This window comes from Hippoglossus hippoglossus, chromosome 17 (genome assembly GCF_009819705.1).
Source record: "Hippoglossus hippoglossus isolate fHipHip1 chromosome 17, fHipHip1.pri, whole genome shotgun sequence".
Taxonomy (NCBI): Eukaryota; Metazoa; Chordata; class Actinopteri; order Pleuronectiformes; family Pleuronectidae; genus Hippoglossus; species Hippoglossus hippoglossus.
In genome coordinates, this window is record NC_047167.1 from 24,175,803 (window position 1) to 24,196,838 (window position 21,036).

Here is a 21,036-nt window from a genome sequence, read left to right on the forward strand (position 1 = left end):
TCTACATTTTGAGCTGCTGGTGGCTGTCGACTCTGCCACATGGGGGCGCTGACGCACACTCAGAGCTATCGGCTGCTGTAAACGACCAATCAACATCCACAACCGTTCGTCCATAACTACATGTTTTTGCCAGACACACGTAAATATGAGGAATCAAACATGTGAAGTCTGTTTCACTTGAGATTTAATAAAAACTGATTTCATCCGTTTGTGCTGTCACAGTTTTGTGTATGAAAATAAAGTGATGTTGAAGAGATGCTCAGTTTTAGGTCGTCTGGTTTGAATCAAACTAAAATAACAGATTCTCTCATCTGTCACCTTCGTAATGTCGTCAGGAACCGGGTCAAACACCCTCCTCTGCTCCTCTCGGGGGATCTGAGAGTGGAGCGGCAGGATTCGGTACCGATTACTACCTGCAGGGAAAATGCATCAATAAAGAAATCACTGCAAATATCTAAAAACCTTTCAGCCTGACTTTGATCTCATTAGTTTTAACAGTGACTTTACATTTTTAAAGGGTTTGTATCAGTGGTTTTCATGTTTTATCTCGAAGCAGCAGACGTGGCGTGTAGTGATGCGTACCAAAGTGCGGGTTGGACTCCAGGTGTCTCTGCATGGAGTAGATGAGGTTCCAGCCGGGCAGGAAGACGAGCACGGCTCCGCTCACCTGCAGCGTCTCGATGTACTTGAGCAGAGCTTCCACCAGCTCGAAGGACGTCTCCTTCTCGTTAATTTGAGCCATCGAATGCTTCGTCTCCGCAGTGTACTCAGGTCCACAGATCACATTACAGTTGGTCTGCAGACAGGGAAGACGCCTGTTCACCAGCTCCACGTGGATACTGACACAAAATCAATAAACACAAACTCCACCACTCCAGATACTGAGTCACAAACACAAGATGGCAGCTTTCATATCCCAAATATTTCTGCTTCATATTTCTACAACGGAAGGAAGTGGAGACTGTATATAAAGACGGTCAGTATTGATTGTATTTATATACAGTTGCTGATATCAGAAGCTTCTTACATCGTCGTCTCCTCCCTCTTCGTCTTTATCTTTCTTCTTTCTGTCCAACGGTGGAGGAACGAAGTTCGTCATCTGGATACAATCTTCCAGGAAATACTCTGCCAACAAAAATACAACGTGAATCAAGCAAAACTCCAAAAAGCCAAATGTTTTTTATAGAAATGAAAAGCTTCACTAAACGATAACAAATCCAACAGACTCCGTTTCAAAGTGTAGTTCTGAAAAACCTCGGGACCTTGAATCTGTCATGTTTTAGAGAAGAACTGCGACACAGGAAGTCGGACGTCTGCTCTACCTTGAACAGCGAAAGTTCGTCCGAACACCTCGATGATGGGACAGTTGAAGAAGTACTCTCTGAACATGGTGGTGTCGATGGTGGCCGACATGAGGATAACACGGACCTGTGGGTAGGCCTGGACCACGTCTCTGAGGACCACCAACAGGAAGTCCGTCTGCACACACACACACAGGCGGGGGTGGGGGGGGGGGGGGGGGTGGGGGGGGGGGGGGGTGGGGGGGGGTGGGGTTAGGTTATGTTCCACCAACAGTTAATAAATCGTTAATAAATGAACTCACGTTGATGTCTCGCTCGTGGATCTCATCAACGATCACGTGACTGATGCCTCTGATTCCAGCTTCGAGCTTCCGCAGCAGAACACCTGCAACGACAACACGCTGATCAACGACCTGCTGACATACGTGTCACATACGTGTCACATACGTGTCACACTGAAACACGCTTGTACTGTCATCCCTCTACAATAAAACAATATATTATGTTTTATAATAATTCTATAATATTAAGTAAATACAAATTTACTGTGAAGCATTGTTAGGATTTTATTGAAATGTTGAAGTTGCTGCTTCATTCATCGTTACCAGGAGTGTCACGATGATGATAATGATTTTTTATCTGGTGTAACATCGGTTCTGTGAAAGACTTTTACACCGTTTACGTACCAACGGTGCAGAAGAGGACACTGGCGTGAGGTCGGGGGAGGACGGACTCGAAGCGGACACTGTAGCCGCAGCTCTTCCCCAGATCCTCCCCTCGCTCAAAGGCGACTCTCTCTGCCACAGACACGGCGCTGATTCGTCTGGGCTGCGGACGAAGGACAGTCGACTTCAGAAAATACACGTTAACGGGCATCTGACGATGATGTCATAACTGAAAGTCTCCATGATTCCTCCATAAATCACAGACCTGCAAACATTTTATCAGACGTATTTCTATCTCCAGGAGTAACTGGATTCTTGAAGATGTTTCACGTCTCATTCAAAAGGCTTCTTCATTTTAGTGTGTTACCTGGGTGACCACGATGTTGCAGTCGGACGCTCGGGCTCCCTTGATGAAGCGGTCCAGGATGTACTGAGGAACCTGAGTGGTTTTCCCGCAGCCCGTCGCTCCTCTGATGATCACCACGGGGTTGTCGGCGATGGCGTCCATGATCTCCTTCTCGAACTGTTTGACGGGCAGCTGCTCGCGCTGCAGCAGGATCTGAATCATAGTTTTATTTTCTCTTAAAACAACAATAACCTTTAAAACAACCTCAGGAATTCAGCTTCTACACTAAAAACACATGGTTTTTAAAGCTGAATTTAGTTTTAAGACTAAATATCATTATTATATCAGTCAGACAAAAAACAATGACTGAAATCAGAACAGATAATTTAGTTTTCTGAATGAAAACAACATGAAAAATGAATTCAGAGGTTTGTCAAAGATTCTTAAAGAAGGATTCAGTTCAAACTTTAGTTTCTTTGGTCTGTGTTCAGCTCTCATCATGTTTCATTAAACCCAGACACGTCAAATTATTAAATATGAAGCCGACGTGTGTCGAACTAAAGGAGAAACGACTCCACTGACCTGGTGCAGGTTCTCGTCCTGTTTCAGTTGGTACATCAGCTCGTCATGCAGCTCGCCACTGATCTGCTCCGGCGTGCACTGAGAATAATTCATGACATCACAACTCGTCAGTACAACACGGAGACATCACACAGAGCAGCCATGACACCACAGATGCTTTAGTTTGAAGCTGTTTTCAGACATGAACTGAGTTTGTGTTTCACATCTGAAGAAGCAACAGGAGATCGTCCGGGTTCTCAGAGATGATACAAATCAAACATGTCAACTGATGAAATCTTAATAAATCAATTAGATGAAACAGATGAAATAAACATATTCGTAGTTCTCAGGGTTTTTTAAAGTTAGAAAACAAGCTCACAAATGCCAGCGGTCCTTCGTCGATGTTGCTGCTGGTCCAGGGGTTCCAGTTGACCTGAGGTGGCGACCAGGGAACAACACCGGCTCCGATTTGCCGCTGCGACGGCTCGAAAGTCGCCATCTTCCCCTGAACCAGAGACACGGGGTAGCTGGGGTCTGCAGGCTGGACAGGATGAGCCAGGTTAGCATGATCAGCTCAAACCTACTGTGTGCCTGTGAGGTCAGTGGTAAGTGTGTGACTTACTGGCGGCGGGATGAGGACTCCGAGCTCCTGGACGACACTGGCCAGCTGCTGCTGAAGTTCTGGAGACACATTGACGTCATACGGCGCCAACTGGACACAACAACACAGGACAACACAAACACGGTTACGTTTTCTGGTCGACTGAACTTCCCTCAATGTCTCTCCTCTGAAACAAGCCGAGCTGACGTACAGTTTCTCCTTCCTTCTTCTTAGTGACTCCGGAGTACGCCTCCACGACGCCCAGATGATACAGCTGTCGGATCAGAGACAGAGCGCAAGACTGAGCCGCCAGCTTCTTGTTGGAGCCGTGTTCTCGAGCCGTGATTCCTGCAGAACAGACAATGACATGAGCAGCTGCTTGATAAACATTATTAGATCCTCTGCAGAAATTATTGATTCATATTATTGTACGATTCAGATCAACATTTGCAAATAAAAAAACAGATTTTACATCATCCTTAAAAGTATTTTTTGGAGTGTCTTACTTCTGCCGAGCTGTTTCACAAACAGCTGCATCTCTGCGATGAAGCTCCTGCAGAGACAAACATCACATCTTCACTTCCTCTGAGCTTTTCAAACTAAAAGCTGTGAATAAAACTTCACGTGAAGCGATGACTCACCTGTCGTGTTCTCAGGAGGAAGCCTGTATGTTTTTCTGCCAGACTTGGGATATTAAATAAAACACCAGCTTAGTATCTGTTTTTTTCCCGGCGGCTCTCGGCCCTGCGGTGAACAGTGACACCAGAAATCACAACCAGACTCCACTGAGCTTCGAGCTGCACCCATGGGACAGCTTTAGTTCACCTAAACGCTGTCCCATGTCTTCCTTCAGGGCGGTTGTGAGCTCCGGCGTCACCTGTCTCTAAAACTCACCAGCTGAATGTGTGCACCAGGACATTCAACAGCCACAAACCTCTGTCCATCACTTTTAATCTGAACACAATCATCTACAATCAACCGTTTCAAAATGAGAAACATTTTTTTATATTTATTTTGTAAACTAAAGGTACAGTTGAATTTTAAAGTAAAGTTGTTGTGCTGTTGTTACGGGGGGGGGGGGGGCCTAGAATCTCCTGTTTCCAGCTTTTTAAGATTTTATCATTTTAATTTCCTTAAATGTTTTAATTCTAAATTCAGATAAACTTCTCCAAAAAGTGAAGCCAAAACATCTGGAACGCCCCCTGGTGGCTGGCAGCAGTTTAGGTTTCTCTCATTGTAGGTCGTTTAAGTTTGGTTTAAATTAGGTATAGAGAAGTCATGATTGGTTGAGAGCGTGTATGGGGGCGGGACCTCGATAACAGGCACGGCTCCACTCCACGATCACTCCACTGACGACAAGATGGCAGCATTATCGGTCGCTGATCGTCTTTATATACAGTCACTGATCGTCTTTATATACAGTCACTGATCATCTTTATATACAGTCACTGATCATCTTTATATACAGTCACTGATCCTCTTTATATACAGTCACTGATCCTCTTTATATACAGTCACTGATCCTCTTTATATACAGTCACTGATCGTCTTTATATACAGTCAGTGATCATCTTTATATACAGTCACTGATCATCTTTATATACAGTCACTGATCCTCTTTATATACAGTCACTGATGGTCTTTATATACAGTCACTGATGGTCTTTATATACAGTCACTGATGGTCTTTATATACAGTCACTGATGGTCTTTATATACAGTCACTGATCCTCTTTATATACAGTCACTGATCCTCTTTATATACAGTCACTGATCCTCTTTATATACAGTCACTGATGGTCTTTATATACAGTCACTGATCCTCTTTATATACAGTCACTGATCCTCTTTATATACAGTCACTGATCCTCTTTATATACAGTCACTGATCCTCTTTATATACAGTCAGTGATCATCTTTATATACAGTCACTGATCCTCTTTATATACAGTCAGTGATCATCTTTATATACAGTCAGTGATCATCTTTATATACAGTCACTGATGGTCTTTATATACAGTCACTGATGGTCTTTATATACAGTCAGTGATCATCTTTATATACAGTCACTGATCATCTTTATATACAGTCACTGATCATCTTTATATACAGTCAGTGATCCTCTTTATATACAGTCAGTGATCATCTTTATATACAGTCAGTGATGGTCTTTATATACAGTCACTGATCCTCTTTATATACAGTCACTGATCCTCTTTATATACAGTCACTGATCATCTTTATATACAGTCAGTGATCCTCTTTATATACAGTCAGTGATCATCTTTATATACAGTCACTGATGGTCTTTATATACAGTCAGTGATCATCTTTATATACAGTCACTGATGGTCTTTATATACAGTCACTGATCCTCTTTATATACAGTCACTGATGGTCTTTATATACAGTCAGTGATCCTCTTTATATACAGTCACTGATCCTCTTTATATACAGTCACTGATCCTCTTTATATACAGTCACTGATCCTCTTTATATACAGTCACTGATCCTCTTTATATACAGTCACTGATGGTCTTTATATACAGTCACTGATCGTCTTTATATAGTCACTGATCATCTTTATATAGTCACTGATGGTCTTTATATACAGTCACTGATGGTCTTTATATAGTCACTGATGGTCTTTATATACAGTCACTGATGGTCTTTATATACAGTCACTGATGGTCTTTATATACAGTCACTGATCCTCTTTATATACACTCACTGATGGTCTTTATATACAGTCACTGATGGTCTTTATATACAGTCACTGATGGTCTTTATATACAGTCACTGATGGTCTTTATATACAGTCACTGATGGTCTTTATATACAGCCTATGATGTGTTTAGTAAAAGCTCTTTAAGGTGCATTTATGTGATGAAAGAAGCTGCATAAATAAACTTATAATATATTATTTCCTGACAGTTGAATTTTGAGATATATACTTTTTCATTTAAACTACAGTTTAGTGTAATAATAATTAATCATATAAACTTGGGAGCAGGGATTATGGGTGAGTTTCTTCTGTGGTCAGAAGAATCTTAACAGTGATCCGACTCAAACTTAGTCTTTGATTGTTCTTATTCCAACGACATCGCTCAGGAAACTAACTTCATCTGAAATAAATGGAAACCCTGAGTTGATTACACCAGTTTTTGCTGTGACGGGATCAGAAGGTTTGTGAAGAGATAAATGAGCTGGTGTGTGTCTCCTGCTCTACAACCACAGTTCAGATCAGACAGTGAGATCTCTCGGGTGTATCCAACACACTCGGAGGTCTCTGGGGTTACAGCAGTCCAGCAGAAAAACATACAGTGGCATCCGGAACACAAAGCGTGGGATTTCAACTACCAACTACCTTCTTTTTTTTTCTAACTTTCTCACACACAAACACTTCTCATATAACTTTTTTCAGACATGAACTGAACCACTGACGTGTTCCTGACGTGTTCCTGACATGTTCCTGACGTGTTCCTGACATGTTCCGCAGGTTCTCTATGTGGGAACAAATATCTGAGTCAGTGTCTCTGGACATGTTCTGGATCTTCTCCTGCAGCCTCCTAGTAAAATGTGTGTAACATGTCAGAGTGAGTCCATGTGAGGAGACAGCAGGACAATGTGTGGAAGCTTCCCAGAGAGCGAGTGGACGTGTTGATGAGGTTTCTAACACGTGACGGACGTGAAACTGGAAGAACACAAAGATCTCAGGATGAAGAAGAGGAGCCGTACACGTAGAAGACGAAGACGTCAACTTGGAAACACGAGGAGGTTCCAGATCTTCTGGTGATGAGGGCCGACGCCGGTGTGGATGAGCTGTAAACAACAACACTGATCTTTCCACAGCAGAGTTTATACGTCATGTCCCGCCTCCAGCTGCTCTACAGGCTCCGCCCCTGCTGCTCTACAGGCTCCGCCTCTCGCCTGGATGTTCCCACATGTTCCTGTTGGTGTGAACGAGTCGGACCCGACAACCTGCTGCTGCTGCTTCACAAACACTAACTACAGGAAATGTCAGGACACTATTTTACACGGTTCATGTCTGAAAAACAGTTTATGACTGGGCTGATAGATTTTGATGACATATGAAAATTGTTGTACGTCTGGAACAAAAAAGATAAATTAAAGAAGAAGATGAAAAACCTAGAAAATGTTTCAGTAAAGAAAAGCAGGATAATTATTCTCTGTGGAACCACATGAACCAACAGCTCTGATATGTTGTGAGCTGAGAGAACTTCACTTCTGAATTTTTCTACCAGGTTTGAATCTCAACAGTTGCTCTTCTCTCATTCTTTTATCATGACTAAATATATAAAACAACAAATAATAATAATCTGCTATATATTTGCTCTCGGCCTTGAAGACTGAGTTTTCTGATTCAGACCTGTTGTGGTCCGGTCCCACTTGGCTGTATTTATACTCAGCACTGGTTTTCTCCTTCTGGAAGAACTGGTTCAGACGGGCCTTGGCGTTCTCCAGGGTCCAGTTCCCGTGAAGATTAGCGTTCAGGTCCACCTCCTCCGACTCCAGAGTCTATGAAAAGGAGAAGGCACTGATGGTTTAATTAAACTCTCATAAATCTGGAGTTTTATGTCTGTGGAATTTCTTTGACATAAAAGTAAGACTTTGTAAGACTGAGGAAGACGTACCGCCTGTGCTTCCTGTTCGTCTCTCTTGGCGTAGTACTCCTTCAGGTTGGCACCTCGGTCCCACTGAGCTCCTGCTCCTCTTCCTCCCCCCCACCCGGAGCTCCCTCCTCCTGAGTAACCCAGTCCAGTCACTCCTGGAACCGGTCCGCTGCTGCAGCTCTCCTCTGAACCCAGGGGAAAAATACAGGATGACAACTGATGAGAATCAATCTGTGTTTTATAGATTATTTAGTGAAAAGAAGAAAGTCCAACCCTGATAGAGATTAGCTTGTTTTAATGCACAGCTACTTTTAATTTTATTGACAAATTGAGAAAATGAACTGTGACTGTTGTGTGCATGAGTACAGGGTGACCCCCCCCAACCTGCCAACACTGAATATCAGATGTTAAAGAGGAACAGAACGACTCTGAGCTGCTGCAGAAGGTGGAGACGACTCAAAACACACGTCACATGACCGTTCACGTACACTGGTCATGTGGTGTAAACAGGAAGTAGATTGTCTGCTCTGCAGTTGGTTGCTTAGTAACAGAAACTCCTCTGAAGGAGGAGCAGTGATGGTGAAGAGTCAGAGCAGGGACGACGAGGTGGAACTGTTACTGACAGGAAGTGTATGTAGACCATCATCATTTACCCCCGAGCCCTACATTGAACACAGCATACAACAACCAGCGGAGAAAGCAGAGTCGCCGGCTGACCGGGATTAAAGTGCTGGATGTAAGATGACAGTCACAGTGTGAAGGTGCATCACAGTCAGAAAACCAGATCTAATATTAATGCAAATCAACACATTTACAGCATCATGTTACCGTGCTCAGCTTTAACCACGAGGTGCGGGGGCAGCGGTCCACTGGAGGGGAGGGCTCCGAAGGCGCCGTTTCCTCCGCCATCTGGCTCATCACAGACCGGAGCGCTCACCTGGAGACACAAGACTCACTTTCAGTTACTGAGTTTTTCAACATGACATCAGGAAGTGATGAGGCTGTGAGCTCCTGATTATTGATGAGTTGATTCATGGATCAGTTTTACAATTATCCATCCGCATTGTGATAATCAAAGTGACTCTATTACAGAGAGTCTGCTATATAAAGCCTCGTTATTAGTATTATTATTAGTATCTTAAAATTAGCTCTATAGATCAAATACAACACAATCTATAAGACTGTCCAGTGTTTCCCATAGAATTAATTCAATTTATGGCAGTAATGGGGTGAACAAGCACAAAGATTCTGAGTGACAGGTAGACAGACGAGTGACAGATAAGTTCTCTTGTGAGAGAAAGAACTGCATTGATGTCACAACTGAAGCTGAAACTATGAAGTCTGACTGTCTGCGTGGACAGTAACAATGTTACGGACCATAGTCAATCAAATTTTATTGATTGTATTTATTTATTTTATTTATAGTGAAAGTGAGCATGTGGTGGCGCAACAGCATGAGAGAGAGCATGCTTCAACTAGCGCTGCACACACCATGTTTGAGATCGCTTATGTTATTATGAGACAAAGAAACAGGAAACTATCAGAATAAAAGAGCAGGATGTTGACAGCTGACATCTCTGGACCTGCTGCGTAATAAAACCCCTTTAGGCAGTCGAAGCCACTTCTTATATCCTTGTTTCCTTCTCATCGTTCCCTGGAAAAATAAAAACACCTGTAATGCACTGACCCCCACAGACGGGACCTCTGCTGCGCTCATTTCCCCGATTCGCACCAGGTAGTTGACAAAGTCCCTGGCAGCGTTGGTCTGAGCGTCCTTCTTGTTTGTGGAGTTTCCCATCCCGATGTAGTTGAATCCTTCAACTCTCACCTGGACCGACGAGAGTTTAGAGTCAGACAGAATCAACACAGTTAAGCTGTTTTCAGACATGAGCTCCAGAAGTCGTCTAGAATATTTGGGTCCAGACTTTCTCCAGAGTTTGTCTTCACATGTGAAGAAGCAGCAGGAGATTGTCCGGGTCAGACGCATTCACAACAACAGGAAAATGTCTGCATCATTAAGGCGAAGCAATTGACTCAGACATTTGTGTTCTCACATACGTGGATAACTTCAGGAGAAGATCCAGAGTTCAGTGCAGGTCTGAAAGCAGCTTTCAAGAGGTCACAAAACAAAACTCACCTCACACATAAACTTCTGCCTGTTTTTGTTCCCCGCTGCTCGGATGTCATAGGTGGGAGTCAGCTTCTTTTTCCCGCACCAGGCATACAGGAAGTTCTTGATGTCCGCCATGGTGGACTGAGGGGTGGGGGCGTTTCCTTCTCTGTTGACCCCTGAATCTGTAAAATACAGTATTACACAACAAACTTCAAAAGAGCCGCAGGCACCACTCGTGATCCAAACAGAAACTACGTGTCGCTTCCCTTCATCATGTGTGTTGAGTGAATGTGTTCAACCACATGAAAAGTACTACGTGTTGTAAATGATGATTGGTTCTGGTTCCTTAAAATGGCAACAAAGGGATGAACATCTTTTTTTACTGCCACAAATCACAAAAGACAAACTATCGTCACCAGACTTCACTCGTTATCAGTATCTTTCCTCTTTACTGACCCAGGGAATAAACTGGACGTGAGGTTGTGATGACACAAACTTTCCAAAGGAGCTTCGGGTGGGAAAAGGACCAGAGGCTCCTTTAACAATAGATTATTTATTGTATACTGATATACCTGGGTGCTATGATCCGTCTATCTATCATCTATCATCTATCCATCCCTCTATCCATCCATCAATCATCTATCACCCATCCATCCATCTATCTATCTATCTATCATCTATCCATCCCTCTATCCATCCATCCCTCTAGCTAACAGCTACCAGCTACCAGCTAATCACAGTGGGACCTTCACTGTGTTTCGAATCCGCTCACCGAGCCAACGTTAGCAGGGAACTAGCTCCTCCCCGAAGCTAGTGATCGCGTTAGCAGGGAACTAGCTCCTCCCCGAAGCTAGTGTTCGCGTTAGCAGGGAACTAGCTCCTCCCCGAAGCTAGTGATCGCGTTAGCAGGGAACTAGCTCCTCCTTGAAGCTAGTGATCGCGTTAGCAGGGAACTAGCTCCTCCCCGAAGCTAGTGTTCACGTTAGCAGGGAACTAGCTCCTCCCCGAAGCTAGTGATCGCGTTAGCAGGGAACTAGCTCCTCCCCGAAGCTAGTGTTCACGTTAGCAGGGAACTAGCTCCTCCCCGAAGCTAGTGATCACGTTAGCAGGGAACTAGCTCCTCCCCGAAGCTAGTGTTCACGTTAGCAGGGAACTAGCTCCTCCCTGAAGCTAGGGAACTAGCTCCTCCCTGAAGCTAGTGTTCACGTTAGCAGGGAACTAGCTCCTCCCCGAAGCTAGGGAACTAGCTCCTCCCTGAAGCTAGTGTTCACGTTAGCAGGGAACTAGCTCCTCCCCGAAGCTAGTGTTCACGTTAGCAGGGAACTAGCTCCTCCCTGAAGCTAGTGATCACGTTAGCAGGGAACTAGCTCCTCCCTGAAGCTAGGGAACTAGCTCCTCCCTGAAGCTAGTGATCACGTTAGCAGGGAACTAGCTCCTCCCCGAAGCTAGTGATCACGTTAGCAGGGAACTAGCTCCTCCCCGAAGCTAGTGATCACGTTAGCAGGGAACTAGCTCCTCCCCGAAGCTAGTGTTCACGTTAGCAGGGAACTAGCTCCTCCCCGAAGCTAGTGTTCACGTTAGCAGGGAACTAGCTCCTCCCCGAAGCTAGTGATCACGTTAGCAGGGAACTAGCTCCTCCCCGAAGCTAGTGTTCACGTTAGCAGGGAACTAGCTCCTCCCCGAAGCTAGTGATCACGTTAGCAGGGAACTAGCTCCTCCCCGAAGCTAGTGTTCACGTTAGCAGGGAACTAGCTCCTCCCCGAAGCTAGTGTTCACGTTAGCAGGGAACTAGCTCCTCCCCGAAGCTAGTGATCACGTTAGCAGGGAACTAGCTCCTCCCCGAAGCTAGTGATCACGTTAGCAGGGAACTAGCTCCTCCCCGAAGCTAGTGTTCACGTTAGCAGGGAACTAGCTCCTCCCCGAAGCTAGTGTTCACGTTAGCAGGGAACTAGCTCCTCCCCGAAGCTAGTGATCACGTTAGCAGGGAACTAGCTCCTCCCCGAAGCTAGTGATCACGTTAGCAGGGAACTAGCTCCTCCCCGAAGCTAGTGTTCACGTTAGCAGGGAACTAGCTCCTCCCCGAAGCTAGTGTTCACGTTAGCAGAAAGCTCATGTTAGCTCAAGTAGATAAAGACAAGATAAAGTTAGCTAGCGGCGAAAGTTAAGTAACTGAACAGCGCAGGTAACTAACTCATTATTACTACTAGTTACTGGTTATTCTTTTACTCACAGTCAGAACATTAAGAAGAGAGATGACCCAGACTTCCGCAACGAAACACGCCGCTGATTCGTTATCGATGTCTACAGTTAGCGACCGGGCCTCTGATTGGTTAGCACCAGACACGAAGCGTGATGATTGGTTAGAGTTAGGAAATCATATGTGGGAAAACCAATCAGAGGCAGGGTAGGGGCGGGTCTTTGGGGAAATGATTCATTGGTTAGAAAAGAGGTTTTCAGACACAGCAGCGACCTCAGCTGGACTGGAGACAAACTATTATTACATTACATTCCATTATTAACAAATGATCAGGGGACAGCAAAAGTTTATCCTCTCTTCTTCTTCTCTTCTTTTACTCCTTCTCTTTTACTTCTTCTCTTTTACTCCTTCTCTTTTACTTCTTCTCTTTTACTCCTTCTCTTTTACTCCTTCTCTTTTACTCCTTCTCTTTTACTCCTTCTCTTTTACTTCTTCTCTTTTACTTCTTCTCTTTTACTCCTTCTCTTTTACTCCTTCTCTTTTACTCCTTCTCTTTTACTTCTTCTCTTTTACTCCTTCTCTTTTACTCCTTCTCTTTTACTCCTTCTCTTTTACTCCTTCTCTTTTACTCCTTCTCTTTTACTTCTTCTCTTTTACTCCTTCTCTTTTACTCCTTCTCTTTTACTCCTTCTCTTTTACTCCTTCTCTTTTACTCCTTCTCTTTTACTCCTTCTCTTTTACTTCTTCTCTTTTACTCCTTCTCTTTTACTCCTTCTCTTTTACTCCTTCTCTTTTACTCCTTCTCTTTTACTTCTTCTCTTTTACTCCTTCTCTTTTACTCCTTCTCTTTTACTCCTTCTCTTTTACTCCTTCTCTTTTACTCCTTCTCTTTTATTTCGTCTCTTTTATTTTTTCTCTTTTACTTCTTCCTCTTCTTCTTCGTAAAGTGTTGCATTTTTTGAAACATGCTACAAAACTACGAAGCCCCTCCGGATAGTTTGACCGTCTGTGATGGATTCTCGGGGGCAAACAGCGTTGCAGCAGAATCCAACACAATCGAAGTAACTGGTGACTCCTTCTTCAAATGTAAGATAAAAACATGACACGCCTCCATCCTGCTCCTCTGGTGTCATTAAGTGTCCTCAAGCCCGGACATTCAAATTCCACTGGAAACTGAGTCAATTAATCTAGATTTGAGTCTGACATCACAGGAGCAGGATGGAGGCGAGTCATGTTTTTTTCTGATGAAATAAGTCGGACATGTTTAGACGATATAAAGAATGTGTTAAATTTGGTGCAGATGAAAATGAAATCCGGGATCTAGTGAATTTAATTGTGCTTTCATGGGAGGGTATTATGTTTTCAGGTATCAATCAGTCCTGATGGGACTGAACATCATGTCTGAGCTCCTGGTTAATGTTAGAGGTCAGATGTCAGCTTGGTTGGTTAAGGTCATGAACTGGTCCTGGTTAGTACAAAGTCCTATAAAGATAGTCTCTCTGTGTGTGTGTGTGTGTGTGTGTGTGTGTGTGTGTGTGTGTGTGTGTGTGTGTGTGTGTGTGTGTGTGTGTGTGTGTGTGTGTGTGTGTGTCTCTATCAGCTTCAGTCAGATTCAGAGGAAACGAGGAAATGCTCGCTGATGTTTCATCACACAGACGCCAACAACTAAACTAACTTTCATCATCCTGTCAGACTGAAGACAACACCCCCCTTATCTGGCAGGGAGGAGTGTGTGTGTGTGTGTGTGTGTGTGTGTGTGTGTGTGTGTGTGTGTGTGTGTGTGTGTGTGTGTGTGTGTGCGTGTGATATTTCATTTGTTTTGCAGAATATTTCAAAAAATTGAATTTTTCTTTCAGTTGGATAAAACACGTGTTCATGACGCTACATACACAAATAAAAATGTTGTTTGTTTCAGTAAATATGTGATCAACTGAACATACATGATCAAATATACACGTTTGTAGCTTGAGGAGAAAATAGGAGGATGGAGAGAAGGATGAAAACAAAGTCTGGAGGCAAAGAAAGACAAATGATGTGAGAAGAGATAAAACAGAGACAGACGGACGCTGGAGAGACATTAAGGAACGAGTGCAGACAGACAGAGAGACAGTTTCAGATCCACAGACAGATAGAGAGAAGAAAAAAAGAAAGAGAGGGAGGGGGAGAGGAGGAGGAGTCAGGGAGGAAGATAAAATACAGTCTCAGCAGAGAGGAGACGTCCAAAGTGACGAGGAGCTGAGGAGAAAAACGGTCTCATCACTCATCTGCCGCATAAACGACTGAGGAGAAACGAGTCTGCACTGAAAGACAAGAGACGAAGATCTGGAAAAGAGGAGGAGGAGGGGAGGAGGAAAGGAGGAGACAACAAAGTTTCCTCAAACTGACTCACTGACGACGGAAAACTAACAGAGCTAAGAAGGAAAAGGAGAAACGACACCGAAAAGAGACAGAAGAGGAGACAGAAGAGGAGAAAGAGACAGAGAAGGAGACAAAAGAGGAGACAGAGACAGAGAAGGAGACAGAAGAGGAGACAGAGGAGGAGAAAGAGACAGAGAAGGAGACAAAAGAGGAGACAGAGACAGAGAAGGAGACAACAGAGGAGACAGAGACAGAGAAGGAGACAACAGAGGAGACAGAGACAGAGAAGGAGACAGAAGAGGAGACAGAAGAGGAGAAAGAGAAAGAGAAGTAGACAGAAGAGGAGACAGAGAAGGAGACAGAAGCGGTGAGACAGAGAAATAGACAGAAGAGGACACAGAGAAGGAGACAGAGGAGGAGACAGAAGAGGAGAAAGAGAAAGAGAAGTAGACAGAAGAGGAGACAGAGAAGGAGACAGAAGCGGTGAGACAGAGAAATAGACAGAAGAGGACACAGAGAAGGAGACAGAGGAGGAGACAAACAGTTCAAGCTGAGCTGATTAAAGAGGAGCAGATATGCAGAGGTGCATCATGGGAATGTCTTAGGTCCATAAAGACACAGACGTGAACACCTTTGTCCTCTAGTTCCACCTCCACCACATCCACCCAGCATGCTGGCCAAGTTATCCCAGGGAAGGAGCTCTGCGGGTGGGGCAGGAGGGCTGCTGCTGCCCCCTGTGCTGCTGGGACTGATGATGATGATGATGATGATGATGATGATGATGATGATGGCAGTGGAGGCAGCGAGTGTCGATGACGTCGAGAGCGAAGAGAGTCTGGAGATCCTGGATGAGGACGAGGCTGTGGACATCCTGGTAAGAAAACAGGTGATCGATGATGATTTAATATTGATCTTAATAAAAACAATGATGGACACCAGGGGGAGTCACTCAACTCAGACGTGATGATGTCACCACTTTAAATCCTCTGCCATGTTTTCTGTACTTAGCCGAAGCATCAGCACAGTTGCTATGGTTACCAGGTGTCAAACATGTCCGTCTCGTTTGGTGTCTTCCAGGAGCCGGCGTCCTCGGATGCGTCCAGACTGTCTCCTTTCAGCTCCTGGCTGATCTTTAGAAGAAACTCCAACAAGGGGGAGAACCGGAGAATCAAAGGGTCGAGGAGAACGTCCAAGGTCAGAGACACACCCACTCTTCATGTCCCCGATGTTTTTCTCACACAGCTGATCGCTGTCATTTTTATTAAAGGAAACATACAAAGATCTGTTGGGACTATTTTCAGCAGCGCATGAATCCACACGAGTTCTTTGAGTGTTGATGAAGGTTGAACTTTGACTCACAACATGTTGATGCTTCTCCACAGCACGGCCTACCTGGACCTCCAGGACCTCCTGGACCTCCTGGACCTCCTGGACCTCCTGGACCCCAGGGGCCTCCAGGACCTCTTGGGCCTCTGGGCCCCGCCGCCCCCCTCTTACCCCAACAACAGGAGCTGAAACAGAGAGGTGACACTGAGGCCTTTATGCTAAGCTAGGCTAACAGTTTCCTCCTGTCTCCAGTCTTTGTGTATTTGTTTTGTGTGTTTGTCATGGTCTAAATTACCCAGAATTCATAGAACATTAGTTGAGATTAACGATGACGTCAGACAACTGAAATGTGACCTATCCTATCACCGCCCTCAGACATGGTGGGAGGAGCCAGCGTCCTGTGTGATCATCCCCGTGTCTCCGCCTCTTTCGTCAGTCATCTCCTGCAGCCAATCACCATTCAACGCCGCAGTCTGCTGGAGCTGCAGCCATTCAGCGAGGTGACCAACACACACACAGACACACACATACACTCTGGTCCATGTCCAATCTGCTAACATGGAGGAGGTGGGTTTATGCTGCAGCCAGCCACCAGGGGGCGTTGTCCTATGATGTATATGTGTGTGACTTTTCATGTGGGGCTTTAACAAACAAACTGCCTGTGACCTTTGACCTCCGCAGCCCTCAGACTCTGGGCGGAGCCTCCAGAGAGGTCACAGCTTCAACAGCAGCAGCGGCAGATACTTGGCCCCCGTCTCTGGATTCTACCAGCTCACCTGCAGCCTCCTGATAGGTGGGCTCACTATATACACTATATACATGTACAATTATCAATATTAGAAAACTGCATCTAAACTGTGTGTGTGTGTGTGTGTGTGTGTGTGTGTGTGTGTGTGTGTGTGTGTGTCAGAGTCGGGTGACAGAGTTCAGCTTCGCCTCAGAGACAATGTGAGAGCATCGATCTGCATCGAGTCGTTGTGTCAAAGTAACATGTGAGTAAAGATTTTATATAAAGATGATCAGCGACTGTATATAAAGACCATCACTGACTGTATATAAAGATGATCAGTGACTGTATATAAAGACCATCAGCGACTGTATATAAAGACCATCAGTGACTGTATATAAAGACCATCAGTGACTGTATATAAAGACCATCAGTGACTGTATATAAAGATGATCAGTGACTGTATATAAAGATGATCAGTGACTGTATATAAAGACCATCAGTGACTGTATATAAAGAGGATCAGTGACTGTATATAAAGATGATCAGTGACTGTATATAAAGACCATCAGTGACTGTATATAAAGACGATCAGTGACTGTATATAAAGATGATCACTGACTGTATATAAAGACCATCAGTGACTGTATATAAAGATGATCAGTGACTGTATATAAAGACCATCAGTGACTGTATATAAAGACCATCAGTGACTGTATATAAAGATGATCAGTGACTGTATATAAAGACGATCAGTGACTGTATATAAAGATGATCAGTGACTGTATATAAAGACGATCAGTGACTGTATATAAAGATGATCAGTGACTGTATATAAAGACCATCAGTGACTGTATATAAAGATGATCACTGACTGTATATAAAGACCATCAGTGACTGTATATAAAGACCATCAGTGACTGTATATAAAGACCATCAGTGACTGTATATAAAGATGATCAGTGACTGTATATAAAGATGATCACTGACTGTATATAAAGATGATCAGTGACTGTATATAAAGACCATCAGTGACTGTATATAAAGATGATCAGTGACTGTATATAAAGACCATCAGTGACTGTATATAAAGACCATCAGTGACTGTATATAAAGACCGTCAGTGACTGTATATAAAGATGATCAGTGACTGTATATAAAGACCATCAGTGACTGTATATAAAGACCATCAGTGACTGTATATAAAGACCGTCAGTGACTGTATATAAAGATGATCAGTGACTGTATATACAGAGGATCAGTGACTGTATATAAAGATGATCAGTGACTGTATATACAGAGGATCAGTGACTGTATATAAAGAGGATCAGTGACTGTATATAAAGACCATCACTGACTGTATATAAAGACGATCAGTGACTGTATATAAAGATGATCAGTGACTGTATATAAAGATGATCACTGACTGTATATAAAGATGATCAGTGACTGTATATAAAGAGGATCAGTGACTGTATATAAAGATGATCAGTGACTGTATATAAAGACCATCAGTGACTGTATATAAAGATGATCACTGACTGTATATAAAGATGATCAGTGACTGTATATAAAGATGATCAGTGACTGTATATAAAGAGGATCAGTGACTGTATATAAAGATGATCAGTGACTGTATATAAAGACGATCACTGACTGTGTGTGTTAGCTCTATAGAGTCGGTGATGGGCGTGGCTGCCGCTGGAGGAACCTTCAGCATCTTACTGACAGGAACTCTTTATCTACAGGTACGATACAGAACACCTCCACTCTCAGGCTCCTCCCACATCACTGTTGCTATGGTTACAACTGGTGGAGTTTTTCAGCCAATCAGAGACTCTGAAAACTGTGGGTTGTGTTTTATTTGGACGAACAGAAACAGTTTGAGGTGTTTTAGGTTCGACAACGACACAGAATCGTTCAGATTAAAGAGACAGAATCCGAACATCACAGCAGGTTCTAAACAGGTTGATTCAAAACACCTTTTTCTTTTCTTTGACGTGATAAAACAGTCGATATCCGTGTGGGACCTTGTTCTTCTGTTGCAGGCCGGAGAGTACGTCTCCGTGTTTGTGGACAACGCCAGCAGTTCGTCCCTCAGCGTCCTGCAGGACTCTCTGTTCTCTGGGATCCTGCTCGGAGTGTGAGCTCAAACACCAACAGATTACATCCGTCAGCAGAGTGGAACAGTGGAGGGACATTTAACATCGTCCAGTTTTCTCTGAATCCTCAAACCCCACAGAGCAGAACCGGACAGAACGTTTGGATCCAAGCTGGTGTCGGACATCAAGACCTGAGGCCTGCAGCAACACAACAGGAGCAGACCTCATGTACACAACTTAGACCTGGTTCAACGCTCACACATCTGAGGAGCACGGGACAAACTTTCTCATCTCCATCACACTGATTCACTTCCTGTCTGACTCTTCATTCACAAAACACCAAGGACACAACTTTCACTACTTCAGCTTCACCGTGTCAGAAACAGCTCATTTAGTTTTTGTCCAAATTCACTTCTGTTGACAGGTTTGTGAAGGTTTGTCCTTCAACCAGAGAAGAAGAAATCAACACACCCATGGACGCTCAGACAGACAGAAGTGCATCTTTTATTTAAATGACAAATATTCTCTATTCATGTTGATAATTCTATTTGTGTTAAAACAGTGAAATATTTTCTTTCTTTAATGAAAACCTCCCTCTCCTCAGACTTTCCATTGCTGCAGCTCCTCTTTTCAGCCTCCGCTCTCGGTTGACCTGACGTTGGAATGAGGCTTTTCGGACTGGCTGCGATCTGTGTGTTAGCATAATGAACGGCTAGCGGCCGGTCCACACAACACTTCCTGATCTCGTCATGTGACATCAGGATAATGTGGAAGTGTGGGCAGGACTACTGACCAGGCGTTAAACACTGAACAAACGTCTTATTTAAAAGACGAGAAGATGACGACTTCATCAGCCTGAAACTCGTGTGTCCTACTTTGTTCTCGCAGTGAAATAAAATGCTGAATGTGTAAATGCCTGCAAGGTTTCCCTCTAACTTTTTCTAACTGACACAATCGGGACTCGAAAGAGACGTTACACCAGTAGAAACCTCAGCTGCTGGAGTTGAGTCACTGTTTCCAGGACTGGTGAACAAAGACGTCTGTGTTGGGCTGTAACATCGTAAGAAACCTCAGTCCGTCTACACAGAAGGATCCTGACTGAGGCTGACGTCACTCTGGAAGTCTGCTCGGAGATCTGAGACCAGACAGGCTGATCACTGCCGAGGACGTCGTTCACACGTTCATTGGAAGAACCAGATGTCGTCTGTGCACATGAAGGTGTGAATAACAGGTGTGTGCGGCTCACAGGGAGTGAATCCATGTTGGTGAGTTGATGAAGCCACATGTGATGATGCTGAGAGAAACCTGTTGGAGCTGCACTTTGTTCTTCATGTCGCAGATCAGAACTGAAACAGAATCATCTCCTGACAGCTGCTGTGGAACAATCAGTGTCTGTGGAGGAGTCAAAGCAGTCCGGTTTCCAGGAGCACCACCTCGTGGACATTAGAGGAACTGTGGTCATCTTCTGGGGTCGACCTTTGTTCTGATGATATTTTCATTTAACATGTTGTGAATTCTTTATGTTTTCATGCCTTTTTCACCGCCCCCTGCTGGTCACAGACAGTCATGTAGATTTAATGTGTGACGCCTGACCTCATTTTACTTTAATATGAATATTTATTCTCTGGATGTGATAAACATGTGCTGTGTGAATAATTATGATAATAAATATATTACTCTCCACCCACGACAACATATAATATACTTAAAACAACATTTAGTTTGTTGAATGAGCCTCAGGACGTACGTATGTCAGACTAAATTCTTTAGTCCCTAAATCACAATGTGAAACCAAAACTAACAGATCAGATGAAACATGGAACAAACATGAAGCTTCAGACTCAGATCAGAAAACGACTCCGTATTTATGATGTGTGATGGCAATTTCTGTGAATCAAGTCCGACACTTGTTGAATCCAGCAGCTGCAGATGGACTCACGGTACACGTCCCCTGGATGACGTGTACAAATGAGAAAGACCAGACATGAGATCTGTGTTCTTATAACCCACAGCCCCTCCCCTTGGGTGTGTAAAGGTATTTATTACCCTCCTGATGTCTTATCGGGGTGGGACACATCCTGCCTTCATGTCTCTGTGGACGACCC

General features: G+C 44.0%; 2 protein-coding genes across 11 annotated transcripts in view; one reads left to right on the forward strand and one right to left on the reverse strand.

Annotated features, from left to right (window-relative positions):
- Positions 1 to 12,528, reverse strand: part of dhx9 (DEAH (Asp-Glu-Ala-His) box helicase 9) — a 34,669-nt gene extending 22,141 nt beyond the window's left edge. For 3 of the 6 annotated variants that reach the window (XR_004616824.1, XM_034614324.1, XM_034614325.1), the window contains exons 1-18: positions 12,452 to 12,528; positions 10,246 to 10,403; positions 9,781 to 9,936; positions 8,937 to 9,045; positions 8,130 to 8,293; positions 7,865 to 8,013; positions 3,981 to 4,027; positions 3,686 to 3,822; positions 3,496 to 3,585; positions 3,253 to 3,414; positions 2,895 to 2,972; positions 2,334 to 2,525; positions 1,988 to 2,129; positions 1,604 to 1,686; positions 1,323 to 1,479; positions 1,028 to 1,125; positions 583 to 796; positions 319 to 413 (exon numbers count right to left, since the gene is read on the reverse strand). Coding sequence is in view for 2 of the 6 variants with exons in the window: in XM_034614324.1 (XP_034470215.1) it covers positions 319 to 413; positions 583 to 796; positions 1,028 to 1,125; positions 1,323 to 1,479; positions 1,604 to 1,686; positions 1,988 to 2,129; positions 2,334 to 2,525; positions 2,895 to 2,972; positions 3,253 to 3,414; positions 3,496 to 3,585; positions 3,686 to 3,822; positions 3,981 to 4,027; positions 7,865 to 8,013; positions 8,130 to 8,293; positions 8,937 to 9,045; positions 9,781 to 9,936; positions 10,246 to 10,356 (2,184 nt within the window). In the remaining 4 variants the exon portion in view is untranslated. Of the gene's footprint in view, positions 1 to 318; positions 414 to 582; positions 797 to 1,027; positions 1,126 to 1,322; positions 1,480 to 1,603; positions 1,687 to 1,987; positions 2,130 to 2,333; positions 2,526 to 2,894; positions 2,973 to 3,252; positions 3,415 to 3,495; positions 3,586 to 3,685; positions 3,823 to 3,980; positions 4,028 to 4,115; positions 4,529 to 7,862; positions 8,014 to 8,129; positions 8,294 to 8,936; positions 9,046 to 9,780; positions 9,937 to 10,245; positions 10,404 to 12,451 lie in introns of those variants that run through there. The other 3 variants (XR_004616827.1, XR_004616826.1, XR_004616825.1) reach the window with 3 other exon arrangements.
- Positions 12,529 to 15,179: 2,651 nt separating this feature from the next.
- Positions 15,180 to 20,289, forward strand: si:ch1073-184j22.1 (erythroferrone). 5 transcript variants are annotated; one of them, XM_034614327.1, is made up of 8 exons: positions 15,180 to 15,662; positions 15,854 to 15,970; positions 16,159 to 16,300; positions 16,478 to 16,602; positions 16,784 to 16,895; positions 17,013 to 17,094; positions 18,507 to 18,577; positions 18,878 to 20,289. In XM_034614327.1, exons 1-8 carry the CDS (start codon positions 15,447 to 15,449, stop codon positions 19,234 to 19,236), a joined length of 1,224 nt encoding a protein of 407 aa, XP_034470218.1. In that variant the 5' UTR covers positions 15,180 to 15,446; the 3' UTR covers positions 19,237 to 20,289. The 5 variants fall into 5 exon arrangements, with proteins under 5 accessions (XP_034470218.1, XP_034470219.1, XP_034470220.1 ...); XM_034614328.1 differs by having other exon boundaries at positions 15,180 to 15,650; XM_034614329.1 differs by having other exon boundaries at positions 18,499 to 18,577; positions 18,878 to 19,121.
- The last annotated feature ends 747 nt before the right edge of the window (positions 20,290 to 21,036 follow it).

Bases quoted from the DNA above. Each gene is read 5' to 3' on its own strand.
- si:ch1073-184j22.1 (XM_034614327.1), top strand. From the start codon at position 15,447: ATGCTGGCCAAGTTATCCCAGGGAAGGAGCTCTGCGGGTGGGGCAGGA. The intron at 15,971-16,158 runs GTCAGAGACACA...GCTTCTCCACAG, and splicing joins GGTCGAGGAGAACGTCCAAG to CACGGCCTACCTGGACCTCC. The intron at 16,896-17,012 runs GTGGGCTCACTA...TGTGTGTGTCAG, and splicing joins CACCTGCAGCCTCCTGATAG to AGTCGGGTGACAGAGTTCAG.